The sequence below is a fragment of the Monodelphis domestica genome, chromosome 4, assembly GCF_027887165.1.
Source record: "Monodelphis domestica isolate mMonDom1 chromosome 4, mMonDom1.pri, whole genome shotgun sequence".
Taxonomy (NCBI): domain Eukaryota; kingdom Metazoa; phylum Chordata; class Mammalia; order Didelphimorphia; family Didelphidae; genus Monodelphis; species Monodelphis domestica.
In genome coordinates this window covers 371979029-372004825 of record NC_077230.1, presented here as the reverse complement: position 1 = coordinate 372004825, position 25797 = coordinate 371979029, and the positions used below count along the sequence as shown (strand labels likewise).

The following is a 25797-nucleotide window of genomic DNA, read 5'->3' as shown; positions in this document are numbered from 1 at the left end:
AATAGTTGTGGCTGTAGGGCCTAGATTAGCCTTCTTTTATCTAATATTTCGTTCTTTACTTTCTTTTATTGTCCTTCCTTTTCCCACTTTAGCTTTTTTTTTTTAACCCTTACCTTCCATCTTGAATCAATACTGTGTATTGGTTCCAAAGCAGAAGAATGGTTAAGAGCTAGGCAATGAAGTTTAAGTGACTTGCCCAGGGTAACAGCTGGCTAGTATCTGGGGCCACATTTGAACCCAGGATCTCCTGTCTCTAGATCTGACTCCCAATCCCCTGATCTTCCTAGTTGCTCCCTACTTTAGCACTTTTGATTTAGATCACAGGATCATAGATTTAGAGGGAACTTAAAGGACATCTAGACCAACCTCTTCACCTTATAGATGAGAGAACTGAATGGAGACTAAGAGAGGCTAAGTGACTTGGTCAATGCCAAACATACTAATTTAACAGTCAGGATTTGATCCTTGGTGTTTTCATGTGAAAATCAGTGCTCTTTCTTGTTTTATGTTGCTTTTCAATAAGTCTGAGAAAATACTTATATCCCTGTTTTCTTTTTGTCTTTAATCCTTTTCTGGCACCAGATGTAACACATGTAGATCAGACTCTCTTCTTCCCTCCCTCCCCTTCTGTTTTAAAACTGCTACTAATTACTGGTTCCAAGATGGAAGAAAGACAATTGGGATTAAGTGACTTGTGCAGGATCACACAGCTAGGAAGTGTTTGAGGCCAGATTTTAACCCAGGTCCTCTTGGCTCTATCTACTGAGTTACCTCGCTCCCCCAAAATATGGCATTTCAATCCTAAGATATCCTAGTATAAAGACAGGTCCAGTTAGCCTATCATTGTTCCTAGTTTTCCTAGAGGGCTTTTTACTTTTTTATATATCAGTGTTTATTGAATGGATTTTTATTGTCTTCATCCTTCTTTCCTGATGCAAGTATATGGATTTGAAAACTAGAGTTTTTGGTGAATTCTACAGTCTAGCTGACTAAAAATTTGACTAATTATGGCTTGATGTAAATATAAATAAATATATAAACCCTCCTTGTTATCTATATATGTTTAATCCTTCTGTGGCTTGTTCTCTGTGCACCTTCCTCCCCATTTTGGAAGGAATTATTGTCTTTTTAACTAGTTTTTCCATATCTGCTTAACTCTTTTATGCTGAATGCCAAGGCTGCCTGGCCATCTTTGTCTTTCTTATAAAAACTACCTTGTAGAAGAAGGACCTGCTTCCTACTTAGTTTACCCTGTTGTTCACTCATTTCAGTTGTATCTGTTTCTTTGACCACATTTGGGATTTTCTTAGCAAAGATACTATGGTTGTTTGCCGTTTCTTTCTCCAGCTCTTTTTGCAGATGTGAAAACTGAGGCAAACGGTAAAGTGACTTGTCCAGGGTTTTACAAGTATTGTCAGAGGCAGGGTTTGAACCCAGGTCCTCTTGACTCCAGACTTGGCATTCTAACTGCCCACATTCTATTCCATGTTATAATTTCTTTTATTTCTCCCTCCCTACTACTCTTCTCTTTGCTCTACCACTTTACCTCCTTTATGACTTGTAATTTCTGTTACTTTGTCAACACCAAAAGTACTTGAAAAGCAGTGCCAGGGCAGATTTGTGGTATACAAGGTTTTAAAAGATTTTATAGGGCTTATTATAAATTAATTTTTAAATGGTCTTTGCAGATTGAGGGACATGACCATCCTATTTAAAGGCAAAGGCCGTCTTTTAGGTAATTTGGCATCATAAGTCATCTTAGTTTTCATACTATGATATTTCAACAGAAAATTTGTTCTTGTATTTTGGAGAGGAAAAAAATTTAAGAGAAAAAAAGATTGGAAATGTTGAGCCCTTAAATATTTGGTTTGGTCATTAACATACTCAATCTTTTTCCTCCAGATTTAACTCAGGCTTTCCCTCACTTTGGAACTCCTAGATTTGTGAATATTGGATTTTTTGAGAAGCAGGGGTTCTTTCCTTGATATTGACTAAGGAGTCTATTTGCCTTCAGGATGACATCTGAACTGGAGAGCAGCCTCACATCTATGGACTGGTTACCACAGCTCACCATGAGGGCAGCCATCCAAAAATCTGATGCTACACAAAATGTACATGGAACAGGTATTTCAAAGAAGAATGCACTTCTGGACCCAAATACAACACTGGACCAGGAGGAGGTTCAGCAGCACAAAGACGGGAAACCACCATATAGTTATGCCAGCCTCATAACATTTGCCATTAATAGCTCACCCAAAAAGAAAATGACTCTCAGTGAGATTTATCAGTGGATTTGTGATAACTTCCCATATTATAGAGAAGCTGGCAGTGGTTGGAAGGTAAGATCATTTACATTTAAAACATTTTTACTTTTATAATGCATAGTAATATGTCACATTGACTTTCTAAATTACAGTTAAAATATTTTTTGACTAGAATAAAGTAGAATATATTTAGTCCATGAGTTCATTTTAAAAATAGAATAGAAGAAACTCAATAATGCTATTCAAGTGGCTAACAATAATAAAATATAAAAATAGATCTTTAAGGACTAATGTGGCATAGGTTGAGTAATAGCAGAGAGGTGCCTATAATCTCAGTTACAATAGCTGTCTTAGAAACCTTCCAGGTAAGTTTACATTCAGCTTGCATAGGTAAAAACTCATGGTATTTAATTCTAATGTTATTATCATTCTTAAATTGAAATTAGTTCCACTTACATGAATAGACCATTTTTAATGTGAAAATTTGGTTGCAAAGCCGTCCCATGTCTTTACCTTTGCTATAGACCATGAGGAAAAGTGAAAAGTTGGTCCTTTCATTAGTTAACTGTCTATTGTACCCATGATTCTATCCCTTCCCTATTTTCTTTGGCGCTTCCACATTAAATTATGCTCTCTCTCTCTCTCTCTCTCTCTCTCTCTCTCTCTCTCTCTCTCTCTCTCTCTCACTCTCTCACTCTCTCACTCTCTCATTCTCTCTCACTCTCTCTCACTCTCTCACTCTCTCAGTCTCTCTCACTCTCGCTCTCTCTCTCTCTCTCACTCTCGCTCTTGCTCTCGCTCTCGCTCTCTCATCTTTTTTCCTAGCTTCTTTACTGTTGCTTACAGATATGCCAGATCTCTATCCATTTAAAAAAATCCCATCTTTAAGGACCTTCATTTGACCTAGCTATTCCCTAAACAATATATCCCATTTGTTTCCATGAATCTGAACAAATTTTGAATGTATTCCTTTTATATCTTTGATTCCTGGGATACTTTAACATTAACAGCTCTGATGTCATCCTTTCTACTCATTATTAATTTGTTGAATCTCCCCATCCCAAGAGGTAGAAAGTGCTTAATTTTTCTTTAAATTTTTAATAGCTAGCCCAGTCCCTTTCACATTGTGGAAGATTATTTTTTATATATAGTAGATTCTTAATGAATATTTGTCAATAACATATCTTATATAACTTATTCTCTGTCCATGGAATAATCTTTTTTTTTCTGAAGAAACAATTATCTGTTTCAAACCAGTAACATTTATTAAGTGCTTACTATGTGCTAGGCACTATGCTAAGCTCTGGAGATACAATTAATAAAAAGAAAGTCAATCCCTGCCCTTAAGGAATTTATAATCTAAAGAAAGAGACAGCACGCAAGAGGGGGCAGGAGAGTGGGGAAGGAGGTATTTATCTTGGTGGAGCTGAAACAAGGTAGAGCAGCAAATGCAAAATGGAATGAGCTGAGGCCAATTTCTGCTCTCTGTAAAGGAAGGCATTGGGAGGAGTTATGTTATATGCTAGAGAAGAAAGTTGAGCTCTTTGTAACTTAGTGTTCTGTCACCAAGTAATTCATTTCAGTCGTTATTTTTTCAGTGAACAAGCATGTACTTTATCTCCTTACTCCTCATTGGGGAAAAAAAGGAAAACCAAGCCTTTGTAACAAATTTGTATAATCAAATAAAACAGATTCCTTTATTCATGCCCTCTAAATGTCTCATTCTGTATATGTAGTCTATTATCTCTCTTTCCAGAAGGTGGGTAGCATGTTTCAACATCAGGCCTCTGGAACCATGGTTGATTTTTGTGTCAATTCAGATTTATTAAGTCTTAAAATTGTTTTAAGTGTTGAAATTATATTATAAATTGTTTTCTTGCTTTTACTTATTTAATTCTTCGTCAGTTGCTAGGTTTCTCTTAAATGACCCGTTTCATCATTTCTTATAGCACAATAGTATTTTTCAATAAGTATTTATTAAGCATCCTACTTTGCACACTTATTCTACGTAAACTCAAAAAGCTGTCCACTGAATTAGACTTTTATTCTTGTCAAAAGTCTAGCATGTTTTAGTAAAGGCATTGCTAATGAACATTTAAGAGAAGGACAATGTGATCACAAGGAGGAAGTATGGCTTCATTAATCACAGATTGTGCCAGATGAACCTTATTTCTTTTTTAAAAATTAGCTACTAGGAACAGCAAGGTGGCTTAGTGGATTGAGAACCAGACCTAGGGATGGGAGGTCCTGGGTTCAAATGAGGCCCCAGATATAATCCTAGCTGTGTGACTTTGGGCAAATCACTTAACCCTCATTGCCTAGTCCTTACCACTTTTCTGCTGTGCAACCAATACTTTGATTATCAATACAATTGATTCTAAGATGGAAGGTAAGGATTAAAAAAAAAAAGAGCTATAAGATATCAGAGAAATTTTAGAAATATAGTTTACCAAGACTAGTAAAGTGCTTTCCAGAGTCTAGCTCATTCTTCTTGTGAAAAAAGATGGCGATATGTGGCTTGAATGATATCGTATAGTTTGGTGGATTTAGCATTCACTGAATGACTAGCTGCTCCTACAAAATAGTTGTTAGTGGTTCCATGTCATCTTTGGAAGAAGTCTCCAGTGGAGTGGCCCAGGTATTTGTGCTTGATTACTTAATATTTTCATGAACAATTTCAATAAAGTTATAGATGGCATGTTTGTCGAACTCAAATGACACCAATCTTTGAGGGATCACTTATGCACTAGGTGAAAAGAGTCAAAATTCAAGAAAGATCTTAATAATAGAACAATGGACCAAATATAATGAACTGAAATTTAATAGAATTAATGGTTTTAAAATGTCAACTTCAGAGTTTGAGGAGGCATCACTGGATTGCAGTTTGAAAAAGATCTAGGAGTTTTAGCAGATTTCAAAAGCTCCATGGGAACCAGCAATATGTGATGACATTTAGGAAAGTTGAAGGAATTCTTTTCTGCACTTATTAATGAGAAAAGCAATATCCGTCACTAAAAAGGTTATAGTTTCATTGTACTCTGCCCTGGTCAGAGTATATGTAGAGTTTTGTGTATAGTTCTATTTACCACATTTTAGAAAGGTAATTGAGAAGCAAGAGAGTCTCTGTAGGAGGTTATCCAGTATGGTTAAAGGCCTTAAGTTCCTGCCATAAATATTGATTGAAGTAATGGAAATTACTAATTTAGTCCAAGTCCTAAGGAAAGAATATAATACCTGTGTTCAGATGTTTGAAGGACTGTTAGTTGGAACTTAAGAGTTGCTTTGTGTAAATGTTAAAAACTGTAAATTCTTCTAAGGTACAGTCTGAGTAGTTTAAATAAGATTCATATTTGCTTATCCCTAATATAGGAAAACAGAACAAATGATTGCAAAGAAGTTAAAGGCTTGATAAAAGGAAAACCTTCATAATTAAAATTATCCAAATGGGGAAATGGATTGGCTCAGGAGGATATGAAAAGGATTCCTTTGCCAGTATATATTGTACTAAATAGCAAATGAGTTGCCATCCCTAAGATTCTGTCATTCATAAATGAAATACCACAACAAATAAAAGAACTTGGACAAGAGAGAAGCAGCATTGGAGGTTTAGTAATTACACCCTTCTTATTTGCATATCTCAGAATGCATTCTTCCTCCTTGTTTCTCTGAATCTATTCTTCCCTCCTTCATTTCTACATGGCTGCTAAGTTCATATTCATAAAGTCCAAGCATAATATGGTCATATCACTCCTCTGCTCAAAAAGTTTCAATGACTTCTTATTTCTTTTAGATAAAAAGATATTCCTATTTTACATTTAAAATCCATCACAATTTGTAACTTACTTGACTTTTCCATCTGATTACACATTACTTCTCCTTTTGTACCCTAGACTCAAGCCTGATTTATTTGCTGTTCCATATTCTGTCTCTTTGTCTTCATATAAACTGCCCTCCATGCCTTGCATGTTTTTCCTCCTTATATATCTCCCCAGTAGAATTTGAGCCTGTTGAGAGTAGGAATTGTCTTGCCTTTCTAATTGTATTCCTAATGCCTAGCATAGTGGTTTGCACATAGCAAGAGCTTAATAAATGATTTTCTATTTTATTTGAATCTTTTTTTTTATAATATCTTTTGTCCAATTGGTAACGGTTACTCTGGATTCTATTTCTGTATGTATAAAAATATTCCTTAGGAAGGACTTTTGGTGCAAGATGAAGTACTGGCAACCATTGAATTAAATTGAATAAACATTAAGTGCCTACTGTAAGCAATGCATTGAACTAGGATTTAGGAACAAAGTCACAAGTGACAGGCCCTGATCTTAGGAGTTTTACCTTCTATTTAGGGATATAATATTCATATAAATGTAGTACAAGAAAAATTAAGGCAATAGAGATCATTTCCAACTGTTAAAGATAGTCTTCTTGGAAAATGTGGTGCTTAAGCAGGCTTGAAGGAAGACAAGGATTCTGGATGGGAAGATTGGGATGGGGTGTGTATGTGAGAGAGAAACATTTACATATGGATATACATTTATATATCTCTCAATACATAGGGATAGTTTGTGAAAATGCACAGAGGTGGAATGCTGATGTTAGGGAAGAAAAGCAGAACCGTAGATTTCAGGAAGGGAAGTAATAAGAAATAGGCTGATGTGTGCCAGTTTGTAGAAAGCCTTACTTGATGGACTGAGACATTCGTATTTTTTCCTTTGGCACTGTAAAGGCAGATTTTGCATAGAGAAATGACAGTAAATATTTGTTAAATAGTATCTACTTTGTTTTAGATAATGTACTAAGCACTGGGATACATAGAAAAAGAAATACCATGCTCCTTGCTTAACAAACAACTGTGTGTGTACAAGGTACATATAGGATTCAGAGGGAAGGCATTAGCAGGTGATGAGGAAAAGTCTCTTGCAGAGGGTTTTAAGTTCAGTCTTGAAGGAATCCTGGGAAGCTAGGAGACAGAGGTAAGGGTGGAGAACATTCTAGATTTAGGGAATAGCCAGTGCAAAGGCACAGAATCAGGAAATGGGAAAATAGAGGAAACAGTGTGTGAGGAATAGCAAGAAGACCTCTGTGTCTGGTCTTTAGAATGTGTACATGGAGAGTAGGAAAAAAGCAAAAAGAGAGGAAAGGTTGAGAGGAGACAAGTTGTGAATTTAATGCCAAAGAGAAAATTGGAGGTAAGAGGAAGCCACTAGAGTTCATTGAGTGAGAGGGTGGGGTAAAATGGTCAGATCTTTGCTTTAGGAAGATTTATTAGAGACTTGACCAACCAGAAGGCTATAGTGGATGTTAGAAATGTCATCTAGATGACAGTTGTGTGAGTGGAGAGAAGGGGAGAGGCCTTTTAGGGAAATGTTGTAAAAGTAGAAATGTTAGTGCTTGGTAACAGATTGGATATATGGAATGAGAGATAGTGAATAATTGGGTATGACACAAAGGTTGTGAGCCTAGGTGAAGATAAAAAAAAAACTTGCTTTCACATTTTTAATTAAGTGATTATTGGTAACTTTGAAGAAAGCTGTTGAAGTTGAGTGGTAGGATAAGAAACTAGATTTTAAGGAATTGAAACATGAGTAGGTGATAGGAAAGTAGAACCAGAGTGTTAACAATTCCTTTTAAGACATTGGTCACAAAAGGAGAATAGCTAAACATTTATATAGAACTTTCAGAGCTATAAAGCGAGATAGAGATATAGTGATTGGTCTAAATAGATATAGATAGATATACAAAGATATATAGTTATGACTACATCTGTAAAATCTCATTCATGTTCCTTCTGCTAGTCCTGTGAGATAGTTATTATACTGTAAAATCTCATATATGTTCCTTTTGCTAGTTCTGTGAGATAGTTATTATACTTGTCTCCATTTTATAGAGGAGGAACTAGACATTGAAAGGTTAAGTGAATTGGCTAGGGTCACACAACTAGTAAGTGTTGGAGGAGATATTCAAACCCAGATCTTGAAGTCCATTTAATCTATCCACTGTGCCATGCTATCTGCCAGTAGTTAAATAGATTGAGTTAGGCTTGTTTATAGCCAAGTAAAAAAAAAAAACACAGACAGAAGGAGGATCAAAGATATATGATGAATCAAGGGTTGGCCTTTGTAATTAGAAAACTAATTTTATTAGAAAGAGAAGTGAAGTAGGAGAAAGTGAAGTTATTGAAGGCTGTGAGAAGAGGGAGTTCATAATGTTTGACTTTTCTTAGGAAAGATTAGGAAGGTTTGTGTGGAAAGGATTGAGACTTGAGAAACATGATTTGAAACATCTGCTGAGGGGCTAGGAGAACCTAGAACTAAGACTTAAGTTTTGTTACATACCAATGAGGATTCAGCTACAATTAAATAATATGAATTTGTAGTGGACCTTTGCAATACAAGGGTAGCTAGGTAATCCAGTGGATATAGTTTTGGATTAGTGTCAAGGAAGACTCATCCTCCTGAATTCAAATCTAGTCCTAAATAATTCTTAGTTGTGTGACCCTGAACAAGTCACTGACCCTTATTTGCCTCATTTTCCTCATCTATAAAATAAGCTAGAGAAGGAAATGGCAAACTATTCTAGTAGCCAAGAAAACTCATGAAGAGTTGAATAACACTGAAAGTGACTGAATTTGCAAAGTGGTTGTATTTCTTCCTCCTTTGATGTTCAGCAGTTTAGTAGCTTAAATGGAGGAGACAGAGGGTAGGAGTTAGGTAGTAATACAATGTGAATAGTTGAACTGGTAAACTATAGGACTAAGACCAAAGAAAAGAAAGGTCTCTTTCTTTCCAGTTTTCTTATATTTCACTGATTTCTACTCACTTTATAATCCAGACACCCTAGCTTACTTGCTGTGCTGCAATGCTTTTGCTTTCCCTCCCAACCATTTACTCTTAAATTTCTGGATTCCTTTAAGATTCTTGTTGGATCACCTCTGCTAGGAGGCCTTTCCTGATTATTCCCTCTGTTAGTAGTACCTTTAACCTTAAAAAGGTTAGATTTTCTCTAATCTGTATTTGCTTTTTCATGTCTTGATTTAAATATTTTGTTTCTTTTATTCAAATGTAAGTTCTTTAATGGCAAGGACTATTTTTGCTTTGGACACACTAATACTGCTTAATAAATGTTTGTGGATTGATTAGTTCTCTTCTAATGTTTCATTATCATTCGAAGCTACATTGAATTTTTGTTTTCACTTTTCTTCTTCAAGATATTTTTTCCTTTTTTGAAAAATTTCTTTAACACCAAAAAAGAGAATTTCCGTACACATAACAGAACACAGAGAGTTCTATATGAAACCATTTCACACTGCTTGCTTTTAAATATACATATATATGTGTGTGTATATATGTGTATATATATATATGTATTAAATTCTACACATTATTTTAAAGACTATCCTGCTGGTTTGTTCCTTCTGAATTCCCTTTTGTTATTTACTCCGCATTTAAAAAAGTTGTTTCATTGATTTTATTTTTTGTATCACTCTGACCCTTCCTAAAATAACTTCCCTTTCCTCATTAAAAAATAACAAGAGAAAGGGAGGGGAGAACTTGTTAAATTAGTAAGCATAATCAATCCAAGTGAATTGCCAAATTAAAAAAAAGTCTCTTTCTATACTTTCTATAAATCTCTTTGTCAGGAAGAAAGTAGGTTGTTTCATCATCAGTCCTCTGGAGACCTGTCCAATCATTGCCTTGATCAGAGTTATTGAAGTTTTAACAATTTTTTTTTTACCAGTGTTATCTTTGTATAATATTTCTCCTTATTATGCTTACATTTCAAACTATGTCAAGTTATGCTACTCAGTATTCTTTGAAATTGTCTATATTATAATTTCTTACAGTATATTATATTCACATGCCACATTTTGTTTGGCCAGTCCCTCATTGAGAGACAATCTATAAATGTCCTTTGTCTCTCTGATTCCTTCTGAATTTTCTTCTGCTTTTTACCATGTATTCAAAAAACATTTCAGTTTTAGATTCAAGTTCTTTTCTCTTTTTTCTTTTATTCCTTTCTTCAGGATCAAGAAAAATGTTTTGTTTGTGTCTATTCCCTCTCTGTGTCATCCACCCTCTTAATGCCAATTCTTCCCTCCATATCCACTTGTTTCCCTGGTGAACTTATGAGTATAATTCTATACTGAACTCTGTGTGTGTGTGTGTGTGTGTGTGTGCACGCGCGCGCGCGTGTGTGTGTCTTCGTTTAACCCTCCCTTTGTCTGTTTTAGTTGATGCCTGTACCTCCTATCCTTCCTCTATGCTGGTATACTCTTCTTTCTCATGAATCCCAATTATGTGAAATATCCTAAATCATGGATTCAGTTGCCATATCTGTGCATATGATCCTCAGATCTCTTTATTTAGCCCGTACCTTTTTCTTGACCTCCAGGCATTGGAACCAGATGTGCCACAGACACCTTAAACTCAAACAAACTCAAACCTGTTTTCAGACTTTACAAAATATAATCAAATTCAGAAGTTCAATATAGTGTAGTTATAAGGCTCTTCTAGAAAAGATTTGTATATTTTAGTGGACTTCATATTTAACATGAGTCAAAAATATGGTATCCAAAGAAATCTAATAAGATCTTGGATTAGATTGAAAATCTTAGTGCCCAGGATTTGTAAGTTGATTTTCATGCTGTATTTTTCATCAGACAGCTTTTGAAGTATTGTCTTTGGTTCCCATCCTGCATTTTAAGAAGGATGTTAAAAAACTGAAGACTGTTGAAAGCATACTGTGATTATGAAGAATTTTGGTATCATGCTGGGGCAAATTTTTCTTGGAGAAGCAATTTAGTGGGAAAATAGTAGCTGCTATTAATAGTATTTGAAGCACCGATTATATGGGAGAAAGTTTAGACAGGAGTGCTGGTGTAACTGCGAAAATGTGGGTTTCAAGACTGTGAATTGCCAAAATGTAAAGATAATTTTTAATGTCTTGATTTAAATAAAAAATAAGTGGTTGCCATGGGAAAAATTCCCAAATATGAAAATACCCAAGTCAGCTGAGTTTTATTGAGATTTTAATTAATACAAATGAAGGAATTTAAGGGAAGAGAGAGAGACAGAGTAAGAGGAAATGGCAGGAAGGACCTAGGTCAAAATGGCCTAGGCCTGAGCCTTAAGAGAGACTAGTCAGTCTTTTATCCACTCACCACAAGATTTTGTCCCAAGCAAAATCCCAAACCTACGAACTCCATCTCCAACTACGAACTCCAACTCCTGAACTGAATTTCAGAGACCCAGCTACTCCAACTAGTCCTAACTCCCAACTAGTCTGAACTCCCCCTCACCCCTTCCACCTTGAGCTCCTTCCTTTTAAAGAAAATTTTCTCTTGTGTCACCTCCCCTAAATTTTCACATCTACCAATCACAGTAGACGTTTTTCCCAGGACTGACCATTCTTAGTTCACATCTTCTTTTTTTATCACCTTCTCTGGGTAGACTAAAACTTCACACCTCTTTTGTTAAGCTTGCCTTTTGTAAGTTGCTTGACCTTTTAGTGATTAATTTAACCTTTATAGGTACTTAGCACCCTTTTGTATTAGATCTAAAAATAGACCACCTAGCTTAAGGTTTTAGCTTCACTATAAGTATGAGTTAGGGACTTTTCATTGTTCAGCAAGGAATTTTACAACTTTATCTTCCCCTAAAGTATGCCTAAATATAGGTGGAGTAATGTTAAAATTCCCAATACATTCCTGATCAAGTACCTCCATTTGTTAAAATAAGGGAATAGCCTTAACCAAATGTCCTAAGGTAGAGTTTGAGCAGTTTTAAGATTCACACTGGCTGGAATTTCTCAAAAGGCAAGTTAGTCAGTCTATCAAAAATGTAAGGTACTCTGATGGAGATAGAAAAGATAGCATCTGCAAGGTAGGTCAGACCCTTGCTCCCATCTCTATCTCCACTTCCCTTCAGACTCTGAGGAAAATTGCCTAGAATCTGAGCCCAAGAGCCTTGGGTGTAGCAGTGCTTCCCAAGCCTTTGATCCTGCCTCCATCCGAGGTCCTGCAGCTGCCATTGAGGAGAGCAGTGACTGTACAAAAAAGCCTACCCTCTCCTTTCATTTGTAGCAACGACTCAACCAACTGCTATCAGTTGGCAGGTAAGAGTGGTAGCAATCTTCACACTACTAGTCATATTTCCAACCTGACTCCCATAGCTATTATCTTAGGAAGCAGCTCTAGTGGAGATATAGTCTGTCATTGGCTTCAGAGGGTGTAGCAGTTGGAAGCACTGACAGAAAGTTCTCATTTCATGCTATATTATATAGGTGAATATCAGAAACTTCTGTGATTTATCAGTGGAAATCACATTGAAGATCCATTACCTTCTACTTTTCCCCTATACCTTAATGATCATGGGACCTTTCCATCTGACTTATAATTAAAAATCTTCTGTGTATCTCACTTATCAGAATGTAAGCTCTTTGAGGACATTTCTGTTTGAATCCCCAGTGTTTGTTATAGTGCTTTGTACATAGTGTTTAGTAAATGCTCATTCATAATTGTAGAGCTAGCAGGGGCTTTGGATGCTATCTAGTCCAACCTTTGAATTTTACAGATGTGTAAACTTAAAGATTCAAGGAGGTAATTTCTTATTGTTCAATAAACATTATAATAATAAGAGTTGTTCAGAAATAGAATGTATGCCTCAGGAGGTAGTTTACTTCCCTTCATTGTTGGTATTCCTTTTCAGATATTGTGGTTTAGACTAAAGTCCCTTCTCAGTTACAAAAAAAAAAAGGCTAAGGATTTCCTGACCCTTGCTAAGTCCTTAATATTGTCTCATAAACAGAAATTTGATTTTTAAATATTGTTGGGTTTGAGAGTGTGTGTGGTACTTAAACTTTTAATAGGTCAGTGATAGAAAGCAAATTTTCAAAGTGTAGGCAAAAGTTTCAGACAAGACTTCCTTTTCCTACAATTGGCGTCCCATGCCCCATGTGCCACAAACTTTGCACCTCAGTCTTTGGACTTCAAAGTCATATGAGGGTACACTGTATAGATGAAAACGTACAAAGACAATTGTTTTTCTTGGTCACTGAGAGACTACCACTACAATAGATATATGCACACAAACACACATATTCTACTTATAGTTCAGGGGATACAAGGTTCTGTTTAAGACTACATAGAAATTTTTGCTAAAGGTCTTATTTTTTTGGTATTTCTTTTCTGAAAGTTTAGCTTGGAGAATGTAGAATTTAACTTCAAGATATTGAAAGATCCAAGAACTACCAGAAGGGAGGAGTTGATAGAACTAAGGCTCTTTTCCTATTGTGTTTTTTTCAGAGACCACTAAAAGTTGTTTCTCTTTGCTTTGGAGCAATTAAGGATTTGACAGGGAGATTATAATCTTTTACTATATTTCCTATGTGTTTGTAAATCATGAAATACCGTGATCTCATAAGAACCAGAAGTTGTAGGTTATTTAAAGATAATGGAAAGACACTTCATGAGTATAAGTAAACAGCATTGTCTTAATAGTAATGACCTGTTCAAAGAAAGAGTTGTAAAGACATCAGTGACTTGTATGATCAGAGAGAAGTGTGGGACAATCTTATAATAAGATCAACTGATAGCAGATGATTAACTGAGTGCTTCAGTAGTATTCATAAAGTATTAAGAAATTTGAGGATGGCTTCTAGTGCATTCAGTAGGTCTGCTTTGGAGGATTTTCTGAAAAACAGAGACAAGATTACTTCAGTATGAGAAGGAGTGGATGGGTTGTAATCCACACCATTGGTTGGAGTACTCACATAGATCAGATTTTTGTTTATTTGAGGTATCAAAATTTGAAAGTTATTTCTCACGGAGGCCCCACATTGGATTAGCCACTTGGCTCAGCTTTCCTACAAAAGTCCACTGTGAATAGGAGGTAGCATCAATATATTGTTGAGGCTATACTGAGCAAAGGTAGCTGTTAGGAGGCAATTGTGTATATGCAAGAACAGTGTACAGTCACATAGGATGTCATTGTCAACCAGAGTGGAATACAAATGCTTCCAGAATAATAAGATATATGCGTTTGGGTAGAAACTTGAGTTTAAATTAAGTGTTATATAAATTCTTTTTTATTCCGAAGCTCAGCTCTCTAAACGTAACTAGATTTGTTTGGCTTTGACCCTTTAAATTAGCATCTGACCCACTGCTAATATCAACCTTTTGGATTTTGGAGTCTATAATCTTACTGATAATGACCTAACTTTCCCAAAGGATTAATTTATTTGCCTTTCCTTCCAACTGGCAAGGTTAACTTCTTCATCCCTTTTCCTCTTCTTCCATTAGGCAGCTCCTGAGTACTTTACAGCACCTCAGAAATGTCAGAAAGGAACTCTTGGTTAAATTTTTTCTAATGGTAAATGCAATGCCAGTCTACCTCTTCTGATGGTAATTGAAATTATACAGCTAATATCCCAGGAATCAGCTCAAAAGAAGATGTAGCTTGTAGTTATAGTACCTGTTTGTTTCAGTTTCTTAAATTGTAATATGGAGATACTAGAATTGTTGTTGAGTATCAAATTAAGATAGTATTTGTAAAAAGCACTTAGCACAGTACCTATATGAGAGTTGAGGAAATTAATGAACTGTAAGGTAAAGATGTCCAAAAGGACACCAACATGTAAAAATAGTCTGTTGTTACTGGCTATGGAAGGAGAATATCTGACAAAAAATAGGAATATTGTTAGATGTGAATAAGAAGACTCAAAAATTAAAACCAAAGGGGAGAAAAGCCAGGCAGTCTATACACATTTGTTAATCACTTAATGTTTGTTGTGCTGGGTGCTCTGCTAAGCACTGGGGTTAGAAAAATATGCCCTCAAAGATTTCACTTTCTAATAGGAGAAGACCATACAGAAAAAAAAACAAAACTGAAAAGTTGGAGTGTGGGGGCAAGGTGTGAAAAGTCAGAAGTAGATCCAGGATGGGATGAAAGTTGGCTGGCCTAGATCCCTCCCTAAAATGTAAAGTTTGATAGTGTTAGTGACATTATAAGGACTCTTCCCTCTATTCTCTCCCAATCCCTCCACCATACTAGACTCCATTAGCTTCAGTGGCTCTGGTAGTCTTGATCATGTTGTTGATCAGATATAGTTCAAAAAAGAGCAATAAAATTGGTACATGTATGTTCCTGAATTTAAAGAATATATAAAGAAAATAGATTGTTGAAAAGTAGTTGTTTTGAACCAAGAGATACTTGCTTGACTAGAAATTCACAAACCTCAGGAAGCGAAGTAGAAAAAAATGTAGAGTAAAGGAGAAAAATGCCCTCTTGGGTCAGAAATATGCTACAAGCTAATTGGTTCAGTGGAGAGTGCTGGGCCTGGAGTCTTCCTGAGTTCAAATCTAACTACAGATACTTGGGAGCTGTGTAACTCTGGGTAAGTCACTTGATCCTGTTTACCACAATTTCCTCATCTGTAAAATGATCTGGATAAGGAAGAAAATGGCAAATCACTTTAGTATCTTTGCCAAGAAAATCCCAAATGAAATAATGAATTACCAGACATTACTGAAAACAAGTGAACACCAAAAATCAACATTATTAATTATAATAGACATGATTTATATAGTGCTTTAATGTTTCCAAATTGTTTTATGTAGGCTATCTTATTTGATCCTCACAATTACCCTGTGAGGTAAGTGCTGGGTTAAGTGACTTTGTCAGGTTCAACCTAGCTAGTACAGTGTCAGACACTTTACTATCAAACTCTGGACATCTTGACTCCCATTGTATCATCTAGCTACTATTCTAAGTTATACGTTCATATTGAAGATGTTGAAAGCAAAAGTTTGTAAGTTATTGGCTTGTTTTTCAAATAATTTCATCTTTTAAAAGATGGAGGAGTTAGCAAGGGAACTCTTATTTTGCATCTCATTTTGATCATTTAGAAACTTGTTGAAGTAGAAATGACCAGAATCCCAACAGGATGACCATATGTTTTGTAATGCAATGCATACAAGTAGGAGGGCAGCACCAGGTATGATCTGAGTTGTAACTTGAACTTGAGTGATGAGATTTCAGAGTTGATTTCAGTAAGATGGATATATAGAAATCTTATCACCTTAGGTTTCAAAAGAATATTTAGAAGAGAAGACACTAGCAGTTGGGTAATAATATGAAATTATAAAGATCTTTAAAAATAGTGTCCAGAAATCTTTGTATAGTTGTAGGTAGTATAGCATGCATGTATTATTTTGCCTTTTTCCTTACCAAGGAGTTGGACCTTTAGCTTGGGAAAGATATAGTAAAAATGGTTCCCAGAGGAAACCCAAGATAAGTTTAGAGATGATTAGGATGTTCCAGGATACCCTTGGTACATTTATATTTCTTGGTACAAATACATTATATCACAGGGTACTGAAACTTTGCAGATATGATTATTATAGATCTGAGAAATTCTGGTGAATTAGATGTTTTGGTAATAGAAGTAGGAAAAGTTTATCAAAGAAAGGGATGAGGTAAATACTTTAGCTTCCTTGTTAAAATCTAGCATTTTTATCAATTATTAATTAATGTTAATTATTAATTTAAATTGTTTTTTAAGTTAAATTTTTTATTAGTTATGGTGTGTGAATACTTAGAAGGGAAGTGGTGAGTAAAAGCTAGCATAAGTTGAGTAAGAAAGTCATTTCCTTTTAGGAACAAGGTTACTAGAATACCTTTCACACAGTATACCTGAATTCCAGTGAGACATTTGACAAATTTCCTTGGAAAAAAATGTAGTAGAGTGTGTATGATAAAATGGCTTCAGAAGAGATTAAATAACTAGACATATAGAATTTTGAATAGTAGATTTAAGAATATATGGAACAATCATGAATTCTTCATAGGAAAACTAGCTTTAGGACTCTGTGGCCTTGTTCTGCTCACATTTTTGTCCAGTGACTTTAATGAAGGCTTAGTTGGTTTTGCACAGTGCCTAACATTTAATAAATTCTTATTGATTGATTATAACATGCATATTTTCAGATGTTAGAAAATTATCATAGAGATAACTAATCTGTTAGATGATTGACTTCAGATCCAAAAAGATTTCTGGTGGCTGCAAGGATGGACTGAAGCTAACAAGCTCATATTTGATAGAGATCATAGCCCTAGAGCTAAAAGGGGCCTGATCATATATATAGGCAGTAAATGTGGGAGATAGGATTTGAATATAGGGCCTTTGCCCAAAAGTCAGAACATTTTACTTTGTCATACTTCCTTCTTTAGGGATCAGTGTATAGTCCTAGGCATAGTTTTTAAAAAATCAACAGTCCATTGCAGGATGGAAGGTCTCATGGTTAGTAGCAGATATGTGAAGGAACTGAGAATTTTAATAGCCTGAATGGTCAGTGTTGGTAAGTTTTGTGATTAGATGGCCAGAAAAGCTTATTTACTTTTAGTCTGCATTCATGTTTGTTTTTTTATTAAAAGTAGAGGATGCATAGATGATAGTCTTGTATTCTTTTGCCTTGGTTAAACCACATCTGGTTTATTGGATATAGTTCCTCATGTTCTAGTTTAGAAGGAATTAATTTAGTTCCTTTTTGATGCCTTCTAATGGTATGATGATGACCTGACCTGCATTCTTGGAAGGCTTGGTTAGCAGAAAATGAAGCCCCCCACAGATCATAACAAGCTGGAAAAAGGCTGTTTATAGACTGTATATGTGTCACTTTAGGGTCAGCCTATCTATATTTGCAGAGATTGATCCTGAGGTTAATCATAGGTTGAAAAATGATGGAGATTGCGAATCTCATAGGGTCAATGAGTCTTATGTATCTTAGTGCGTTGTCAGCAGCCAGCCCTTCCTTCCCCCCCTTTTGGCTCATCAGGTACTTTTAAAGTAAGCTGTAGTAAACCCTACCAGAAGACCTTGTTCAACTGGTTTTATAGAACTGAATCTGTCGAACCAGAGTAGGGGAGATGGGTAAGACAATGCTTAACTAAGTGAAAAGGGTGACTTGTACAAAACTCTTTATTTTTGACATATACTTTTTAATTTTTCTTAGTTATATGTAAAAAGTTTTAACATTTAAAAAATATTTTTGAGTTCTATGTCTTTTTCCTCTCCCCTCCTGGACTGAGGAGACAAGAAATTCAGAATAGATTATACATATAGCATCTTGTAAAACATTTATATATTAGTCATTTGCAAAAGAAAATGTAGTGCTCTGCCTCCCCCCCTTCCATCCCCCAATTTTCAAACCCCAGAAAAATAAAGTAAAAATGTATGCTTCAGTCAGCATTCAGATTCCATCATTTCTTTCTTTGGAGGTGGATAGCATTTCATCTCGAGTACTTCAAAAGTGCCTTGGATCATTGTATTACTGAGAATAGCTAAGTTTTTCCCAGTTGGTCATACAGTATTGCTGTTATTGTATACAGTAGTCAGGTTCTGTTCACTTCACTTTGCATCAGTTCATATAAATCTCCCTAAGTTTTTTTTTGAAGTTATCTTAATTGCCATTTCTTATAGCATAGTAGTATTTCATCACAGTTATACACCACAAGTTGTTCAGCTGTTTCCCAATCGATAGATATCCATAGCTGTTATAAATATTTTTGTACATATGGGTCCTTTTTATTTATCTTTGACCTCTTTGGGATATATAGATTTAGTAGTGATATTGCTGGGTCAAGGGCTACACATAGTTTTATAGCCTTTTGGTCATAGTTCCAAATTGCTCTCTGCAATGATTGAACTAGTTCACAACTCTCCCCCAACAGTGCATTAATGTCCCCATTTTTCCACATCCCTCTCAATTTTTTTCATTTGCAATACTCTTTAGATGGGTATTATTTTATTATTTTTAAGTTCATAAAGTAACCCACACTAACAAGAAATTACATTCCTGAGAGCTTCAATTGAGAAGGTTAGAAAAATAAAACCCATTGCAAATTGTATTGTCAGGAAAATAAATCTTCACACTAGCCTTATCTCCCTCCTCCCACCTCCATGGTGTTGTGGGGCAGGAAGAAAATATACTTCAATGCTCTTAAGTCCATCGGTTTTCTTTCTGGAGGAGCATAGCATATTTTATCATGAGTCCTCTGGAATTGTGAGTTGTGTTGATTGGTTAGTGTTTTTCACAGGTGATTATGTTTATGATATTGCTGTTAATATATAATTTGTTCACTTCTCTTTTGTAACAGTTCTTACAATTCTCTCCAGGTTTTTCTATAACCGTTCCCTTTATTATTTCTTTTTTTTTTTAAATTTTAAACATCATTTTATTTGGTCATTTCCATACATTATTCACTGGGAACAAAGATCATTTTCTTTTCCTCCCCTCCCCACCTCCCACCACCTTTCCCTCTCCCATAGCCGACACATGATTCCACTGGTTATACATGTGTTCTTGACTTGAACTCATTTCCCTGTTGTTGGAATTTGCATTATAGTGTTCATTTAGAGTCTCTCCTCAGTCATATCCCCTCCAACCCTGTAGTCAAGCATTTTGCTTTTCATCGGTGTTTTTACTCCCATAGTTTATCCTCTGCTTGTGGGTAGTATTTTTTTTATCCCTGCAGATTGTTCAGGGACATTACATTGACACTAATGGAGAAGTCCATCACCTTCGATTGTACCACAATGTATCAGTCTCTGTGTACAATGTTTTTTTGTTTCTGCTCCTTTCGCTCTGCATCACTTCCTGGAGGTTGTTCCAGTCTCCATGGAATTCCTCTACTTTATTATTCCTTTTTTTTTTTTTAGCACAATAGTATTCCATCACCAACATATACCACAATTTGTTCAGCCATTCCCCAATTGACAGGCATCCCCTCGTTTTCCAATTTTTGGCCACCACAAAGAGCGCAGCTATGAATATTCTTGTACAAGCCTTTTTCCTTATTATCTCTTTGGGGTACAAACCCAGCAGTGCTATAGCTGGATCAAAGGGCAGACATTCTTTTATCACCCTTTGGGCATAGTTCCAAATTGCCCTCCAGAATGGTTGGATCAATTCACAACTCCACCAGCAATGAATTAGTGTCCCCACTTTACCACATCCCCTCCAGCGTTCATTACTTTCCATAGCTGTCATGTTAGCTAATCTGCTAGGTGTGAGGTAATACCTCAGAATTGTTTTGATTTGCATCTCTCTGATTATGAGAGATGTAGAGCACTTTTTCATGTGGTTATTAATAGTTTTGATTTCTTTGGCTACGAACTGCCTGTTCATGTCCCTTGCCCACTTGTCAATTGGAGAATGGCTTGATTTTTTGTACAATTGATTTAGTTCTTTATAAATTTAAGTAATTAAACCTTTGTCAGAGGTTTTTATGAAGATTGTTTCCCAATTTGTTGCTACCCTTCTGATTTTGGTTACATTGGTTTTGTTTGTACAAAAACTTTTTAATTTGATGTAATCCAGATTATTTATTTTGCATTTTGTAACTCTTTCTAATTCTTGTTTGGTTTTGAAGTATTTCCCTTCCCAAAGGTCTGACATGTATACTATTCTGTGTTCGCCTAATTTTCTTATAGTTTCCTTCTTTATGTTCAAGTCATTCACCCATTTTGAATTTATCTTGGTGTAGGGTGTGAAGTGTTGGTCTAAACCTAATCTTTCCCACACTGTCCTCCAATTTTCCCAGCAGATTTTATGAAATAGTGGATTTTTGTCCCAAAAGCTGTGATCTTTGGGTTTGTCATATACTGTCTTGCTGAGGTTGCTTGCCCCCAGTCTATTCCACTGATCCTCCTTTCTGTCTCTTAGCCAGTACCAAATTGTTTTGATGACCGCTGCTTTGTAATATAGTCTGAGATCTGGGACTGCAAGACCCCCTTCCTTTGTATTTTTTTTTCATTATTTCCCTGGATATCCTTGATCTTTTGTTCTTCCAAATGAACTTTGTTATGGTTTTTTCTAAATCAGTAAAAAAAATTTTTGGAAGTTCCATGGGTATGGCACTAAATAGATAAATAAGTTTGGGTAGGATGGTCATTTTTATTATATTGGCTCGTCCTACCCATGAGCAGTTAATGTTCTTCCAATTGTTCAAGTCTAGTTTTAGTTGTGTGGAAAGTGTTTTGTAGTTGTGTTCATATAGATCCTGTGTTTGAATGGGATTTCTCTTTCTAGTTCTTGCTGCTGAGCTGTGTTGGGATTATATAGAAATGCTGATGACTTATGTAGGTTTATTTTGTATCCTGTAACTTTGCTAAAGTTGTTGATTATTTCGATTAGCTTTTTTGTTGAATCTCTAGGATTCTTTAAGTAGACCATCATGTCATCTGCAAAGAGCGATAATTTGGTCTCCTCCTTGCCTATTTTAATGCCTTCAATTTCTTTTTCTTCTCTAATTGCTCCTGCTAGTGTTTCTAATACAATGTCAAATAATAGAGGTAATAATGGGCATCCTTGTTTCACTCCTGATCTTAATGGGAATGGATTTAGTTTATCCCCATTGCAGATATTAATTGATGGTTTTAGATATATACTGTTTATTATTTTTAGGAATGACCCTTCTATTCCTATGCTATCTAGTGTTTTTAGTAGGAATGGGTGTTGTATTTTATCAAAGGCTTTTTCTGCATTTATTGAGATAATCATGTGGTTCTTGTTGGTTTGCTTGTTGATGTGGTCAATTATGTGGATAGTTTTCCTAATGTTGAACCAGCCCTGCATCCCTGGTATAAATCCTACTTGATCATGGTGGATGACCCTTCTGATCACTTGCTGGAGTCTTTTTGCTATCTATATTCATTAGGGAGATTGGCCTATAATTTTCTTTCTCTGTTTTTGGCTTGCCTGGCTTTGGAATTAGTACCATGTTTGTGTCATAAAAGGAGTTTGGTAGAACTCCCTCTTTGCTTATTATGTCAAATAGTTTGTATAGTATTGGGATTAACTGTTCTCTGAATGTTTGATAGAATTCACTGGTGAATCCGTCAGGCCCTGGGGATTTTTTCTTAGGAAGTTCTTTGATGGCCTGTTGGATTTCTTTTTATGATATGGGATTATTTAAGAAAACTATTTCTTCTTCTGTTAGTCTAGGCAATTTATATTTTTGTAAATATTCATCCATATCACCTGTAAATATCACCATATCACCATATCACCACATCCATATCACAACTATATTGCCATATAGTTGGGCAAAGAAGTTCTTAATGATTGCCTTAATTTCCTCTTCATTGGAGATGATGTCCCCCTTTTCATCCTTGATGCTGTTAATTTGCCTTTCTTCTTTCCTTTTTTTAATTAGATTAACCAGTACTTTGTCTATTTTGTCTGTTTTTTCAAAGTACCAGCTTCTAGTCTTGTTTATTAGCTCAATAGTTCTGTCACTTTCGATTTTATTAATTTCTCCCTTAATTTTTAGGATCTCTAGTATGGTTTTCTTCTGGGGGTTTTTAATTTGTTCGTTCTCAAGTTTTTTGATTTCCATTTCCAATTCCTTGATCTCTGTCCTCCCTAATTTGTTAATATATGCACTCAGGGATATGAATTTTCCTCTAAGTACTGCCTTGGCTGCATCCCATAAAGTTTGAAAGGATGTTTCGCCGTTGTCATTTTCTTCAACGAAATTATTAATTGTTTCTATGATTTCTTCTCTAACTATCTGATTTTGGAGTATCATATTATTTAATTTCCAATTAATTTTTGATTTGGCTCTCCATGTACCCTTGCCGATCAATATTTTTATTGCCTTGTGATCTGAAAAGGCTGCATTTATTATTTCTGCTTTTCTGCATTTGAGTGCCATGTTTCTGTGACCTAGTGTATGATCTATTTTTGTGAATGTGCCATGTGGTGCTGAAAAGAAGGTGTATTCCTTTTTGTCCCTATTTATTTTATCCATATGTCTATTAACTCTAATTTTTCTAAGGTTTCATTCACTTCTTTTACCTCTTTCTTGTTTATTTTTTGGTTTGATTTATCTAAATTTGATAGTGGTTGGTTCAAGTCTCCTACTAATATGGTTTTACTGTCTATTTCCTCCTTCAATTCTCCTAGTTTCTCTATTAAAAATTTGGATGCTATACCATTTGGTGCATACATGTTGATTAATGATATTTCCTCATTGTCTATACTCCCTTTTAGCAGAATATATTTACCTTCCCTATCCCTTTTGATCAGGTCTATTTGTGCTTTGGCTTTGTCAGATATCATGATTGCAACTCCTGCCTTCTTTCTATCAGTTGAGGCCCAAAAGGTCTTACTCCAACCTTTAATTCTAACCTTGTGAGTGTCAACCCGTCTCATATGTGTTTCTTGAAGACAACATATGGTAGGGTTTTGGGTTCTAATCCACTCTGCAATTTGTCTACGTTTTATGGGTGAGTTCATCCCATTCACGTTCAAAGTTATGATCGTCATTTGTGGATTCGCTGGCATTTTGATATCTTCCCTTAGTTCTGACCTTTCTTCTTTAGCTATTTCCTTTTGAACCAGTGATTTACTTTAGGTCAGTCCCCCTAGTCCCCTCCCTTGAGATGCTTCCCTTTCTAGCCCCTCCCTTTTTATGCTCCCTTCCCCTCCCCCCTTTCCTTCCCTCCCTTTTTATACTCCCTCCTCCCTCTCCCTCCTTAATTTTCCTTTCTTTCTTGCCTTAATGGATAAGATAGAATTCAGGATCCCACTGGATCTAGATGTTCTTCCCTCTCAGATTTGATTTCACTGAGAGTAAGGTTTAAATAATTCCACCTCACGCTCTCTTCCTCTCCTTCTCATATGAGAGTTCTTCCCCTCCCCTTCCCATGTGTATCTTTATATGGGAAAGATTATTCTATTAAGTCCCCCCCTATTTCTTGAAGTAAATCTTAGTATTACCAACGGCCCCCCCCTTTTCTTTTCTTTGCCCCCACTTTCCCCAAATCTTCTTAATGCCCCAATCTTTCCCTATGCATGTTTCTTCTAACTACTCTTATGATGCTACAATTTATGAGAGTTACACAAAACATTTTCCCCACATATTAATATATATAATTTGATGTAAATGTAGTCCTTATAGAAGAGAGTTTGACTTAAAGAAAAAGATAAGATTTATCTCCTTTTCCCTTTCTTTCATATTTACCTTTTCATGTTTCTCATGCTTTCTGTGCTTGGATATCAAATTTTCCACTAAGTTCTGGTCTTTTCTTAGCAAATGCTTGGAAATCTTCTATTTTGTTGAATGCCCATACTTTCACCTGGAAGTATATAGTCAGTTTTGCTGGGTAGTTGATTCTTAGATTTTTTTTGGATTTCCTCCTCATTCTCCTCTTTTCCTTGGGTACTTCCACCATAAAAGTTTTCAATAGTCACTTTTTTCTCTTTCTTCCTGGAGGCTTGATTTTGGGCCATGTGAGCCATCCCTTTGGTGGTTTTATTCCCCTTTCCTTTTTGGTCTGGGGTCTGGGTTATATGGGCGGTTTTTCTGTGAATTTAGGTTGCTTCAGACTAGTTCTTCCCAGCCTCCGAGGTTTCTTAGAGCCCTGGGTCCCTGATCACAGCCACACTGCCCAGGTGTTCAGCTCCGCCCAGATAATCAGCGCGTGGTCCGCCCCTGGTGTTTAGCTCTGCGGAGATGTTCAGCGCAGCCGCCCCAAGTACAGCTCCGCTGACCCCCGTATTCAGCGCCGGATTCTCCAGTGAAACCGCCCTGAGACGTTTTTTCCTGGCAGTCCCCAGATCCCAAGGACCCTGGAGTGCCCCCCCCAACCGCCCCAGACAGAGACGTTCCCCACTCACTCACTGTCCCGGTGAGAGCTCAGGTAGCTCACTCTGGTTTGGTGGGGGAGGTGGGGTGGGGGAAGGGAGGCTCAGTTCACTTTTCTGTGCAAGCTTTTCCTCCTTCTTCTTATAGTGTGGAAATGTTCAAGCCCCACGTACCTTCACCTCTGTGGGATACTGGGGAGTCCTGTTCCGCCAAAGGTGATTTTTATGCTCCTTTGATGTAGTCTGTTTCGTTCGGTGCCGGGGAGAGGAAGCGTGTGGCGTCTAGATTGTAGCTATGATTACCCGCCCCTTTATTATTTCTTATAGCACAGTAGGATTCCATTACTTTCATATATCATAGCTTGTTCTGCTAATCCCCAATTGATAATGGAATATATATTCAGAATTTGTTGAGAGGCCAAAGTGTAGATCCTTGAAGTATCTTTTTCTCAAATACCAGAACTGGGTTTAGGGGCCAGAAGGACTTTTGAATAGCCCCTGAATCAATTGGGGACCCTGAAGGTACTTCTGAATTATTGCATGCTTCCTTGTTCTATGGCTAGAAAACTGCTTGGTCTACTATTTTGTACAGGTGACTGTGCTTCCTACTTTACTCATATTTTACATTACAGTCATCTGTTAAGGGCTCTCCCACATCTCAGGTTTCCAATATTAAGACCTCTTTATATTTAAACTGTCTTTAGGTTGAAGTCTCTGAGGAAGAAATAGTGTTTATTTTTTTCCTTATTTAGTTTAGCCTTTCTATCCCCTTGAGATTAGGTCCCTGTATTTCCATTCCTACATCTGTGTTGCTCATTATTGTTGAAGGAAGTCACAGGACTTTTTCTTCCCTGGGTCCACTAGATCGTTTCTTATCTCAATTTG

The 25797-nt window shown here is 36.2% G+C and overlaps 1 protein-coding gene across 4 annotated transcripts in view; it reads left to right on the top strand.

Annotated features, from left to right (window-relative positions):
- The window catches only part of FOXJ3 (forkhead box J3), a 190403-nt gene that overhangs the window by 56090 nt on the left and 108516 nt on the right, over positions 1-25797 (top strand). For 2 of the 4 annotated variants that reach the window (XM_007492924.3, XM_007492925.3), the window contains exon 3: positions 2015-2339. In XM_007492924.3, the coding sequence (XP_007492986.2) occupies positions 2015-2339 (325 nt within the window). Of the gene's footprint in view, positions 1-1902; positions 2340-25797 lie in introns of all 4 variants that reach the window. The other 2 variants (XM_056795313.1, XM_001381575.3) reach the window with 1 other exon arrangement.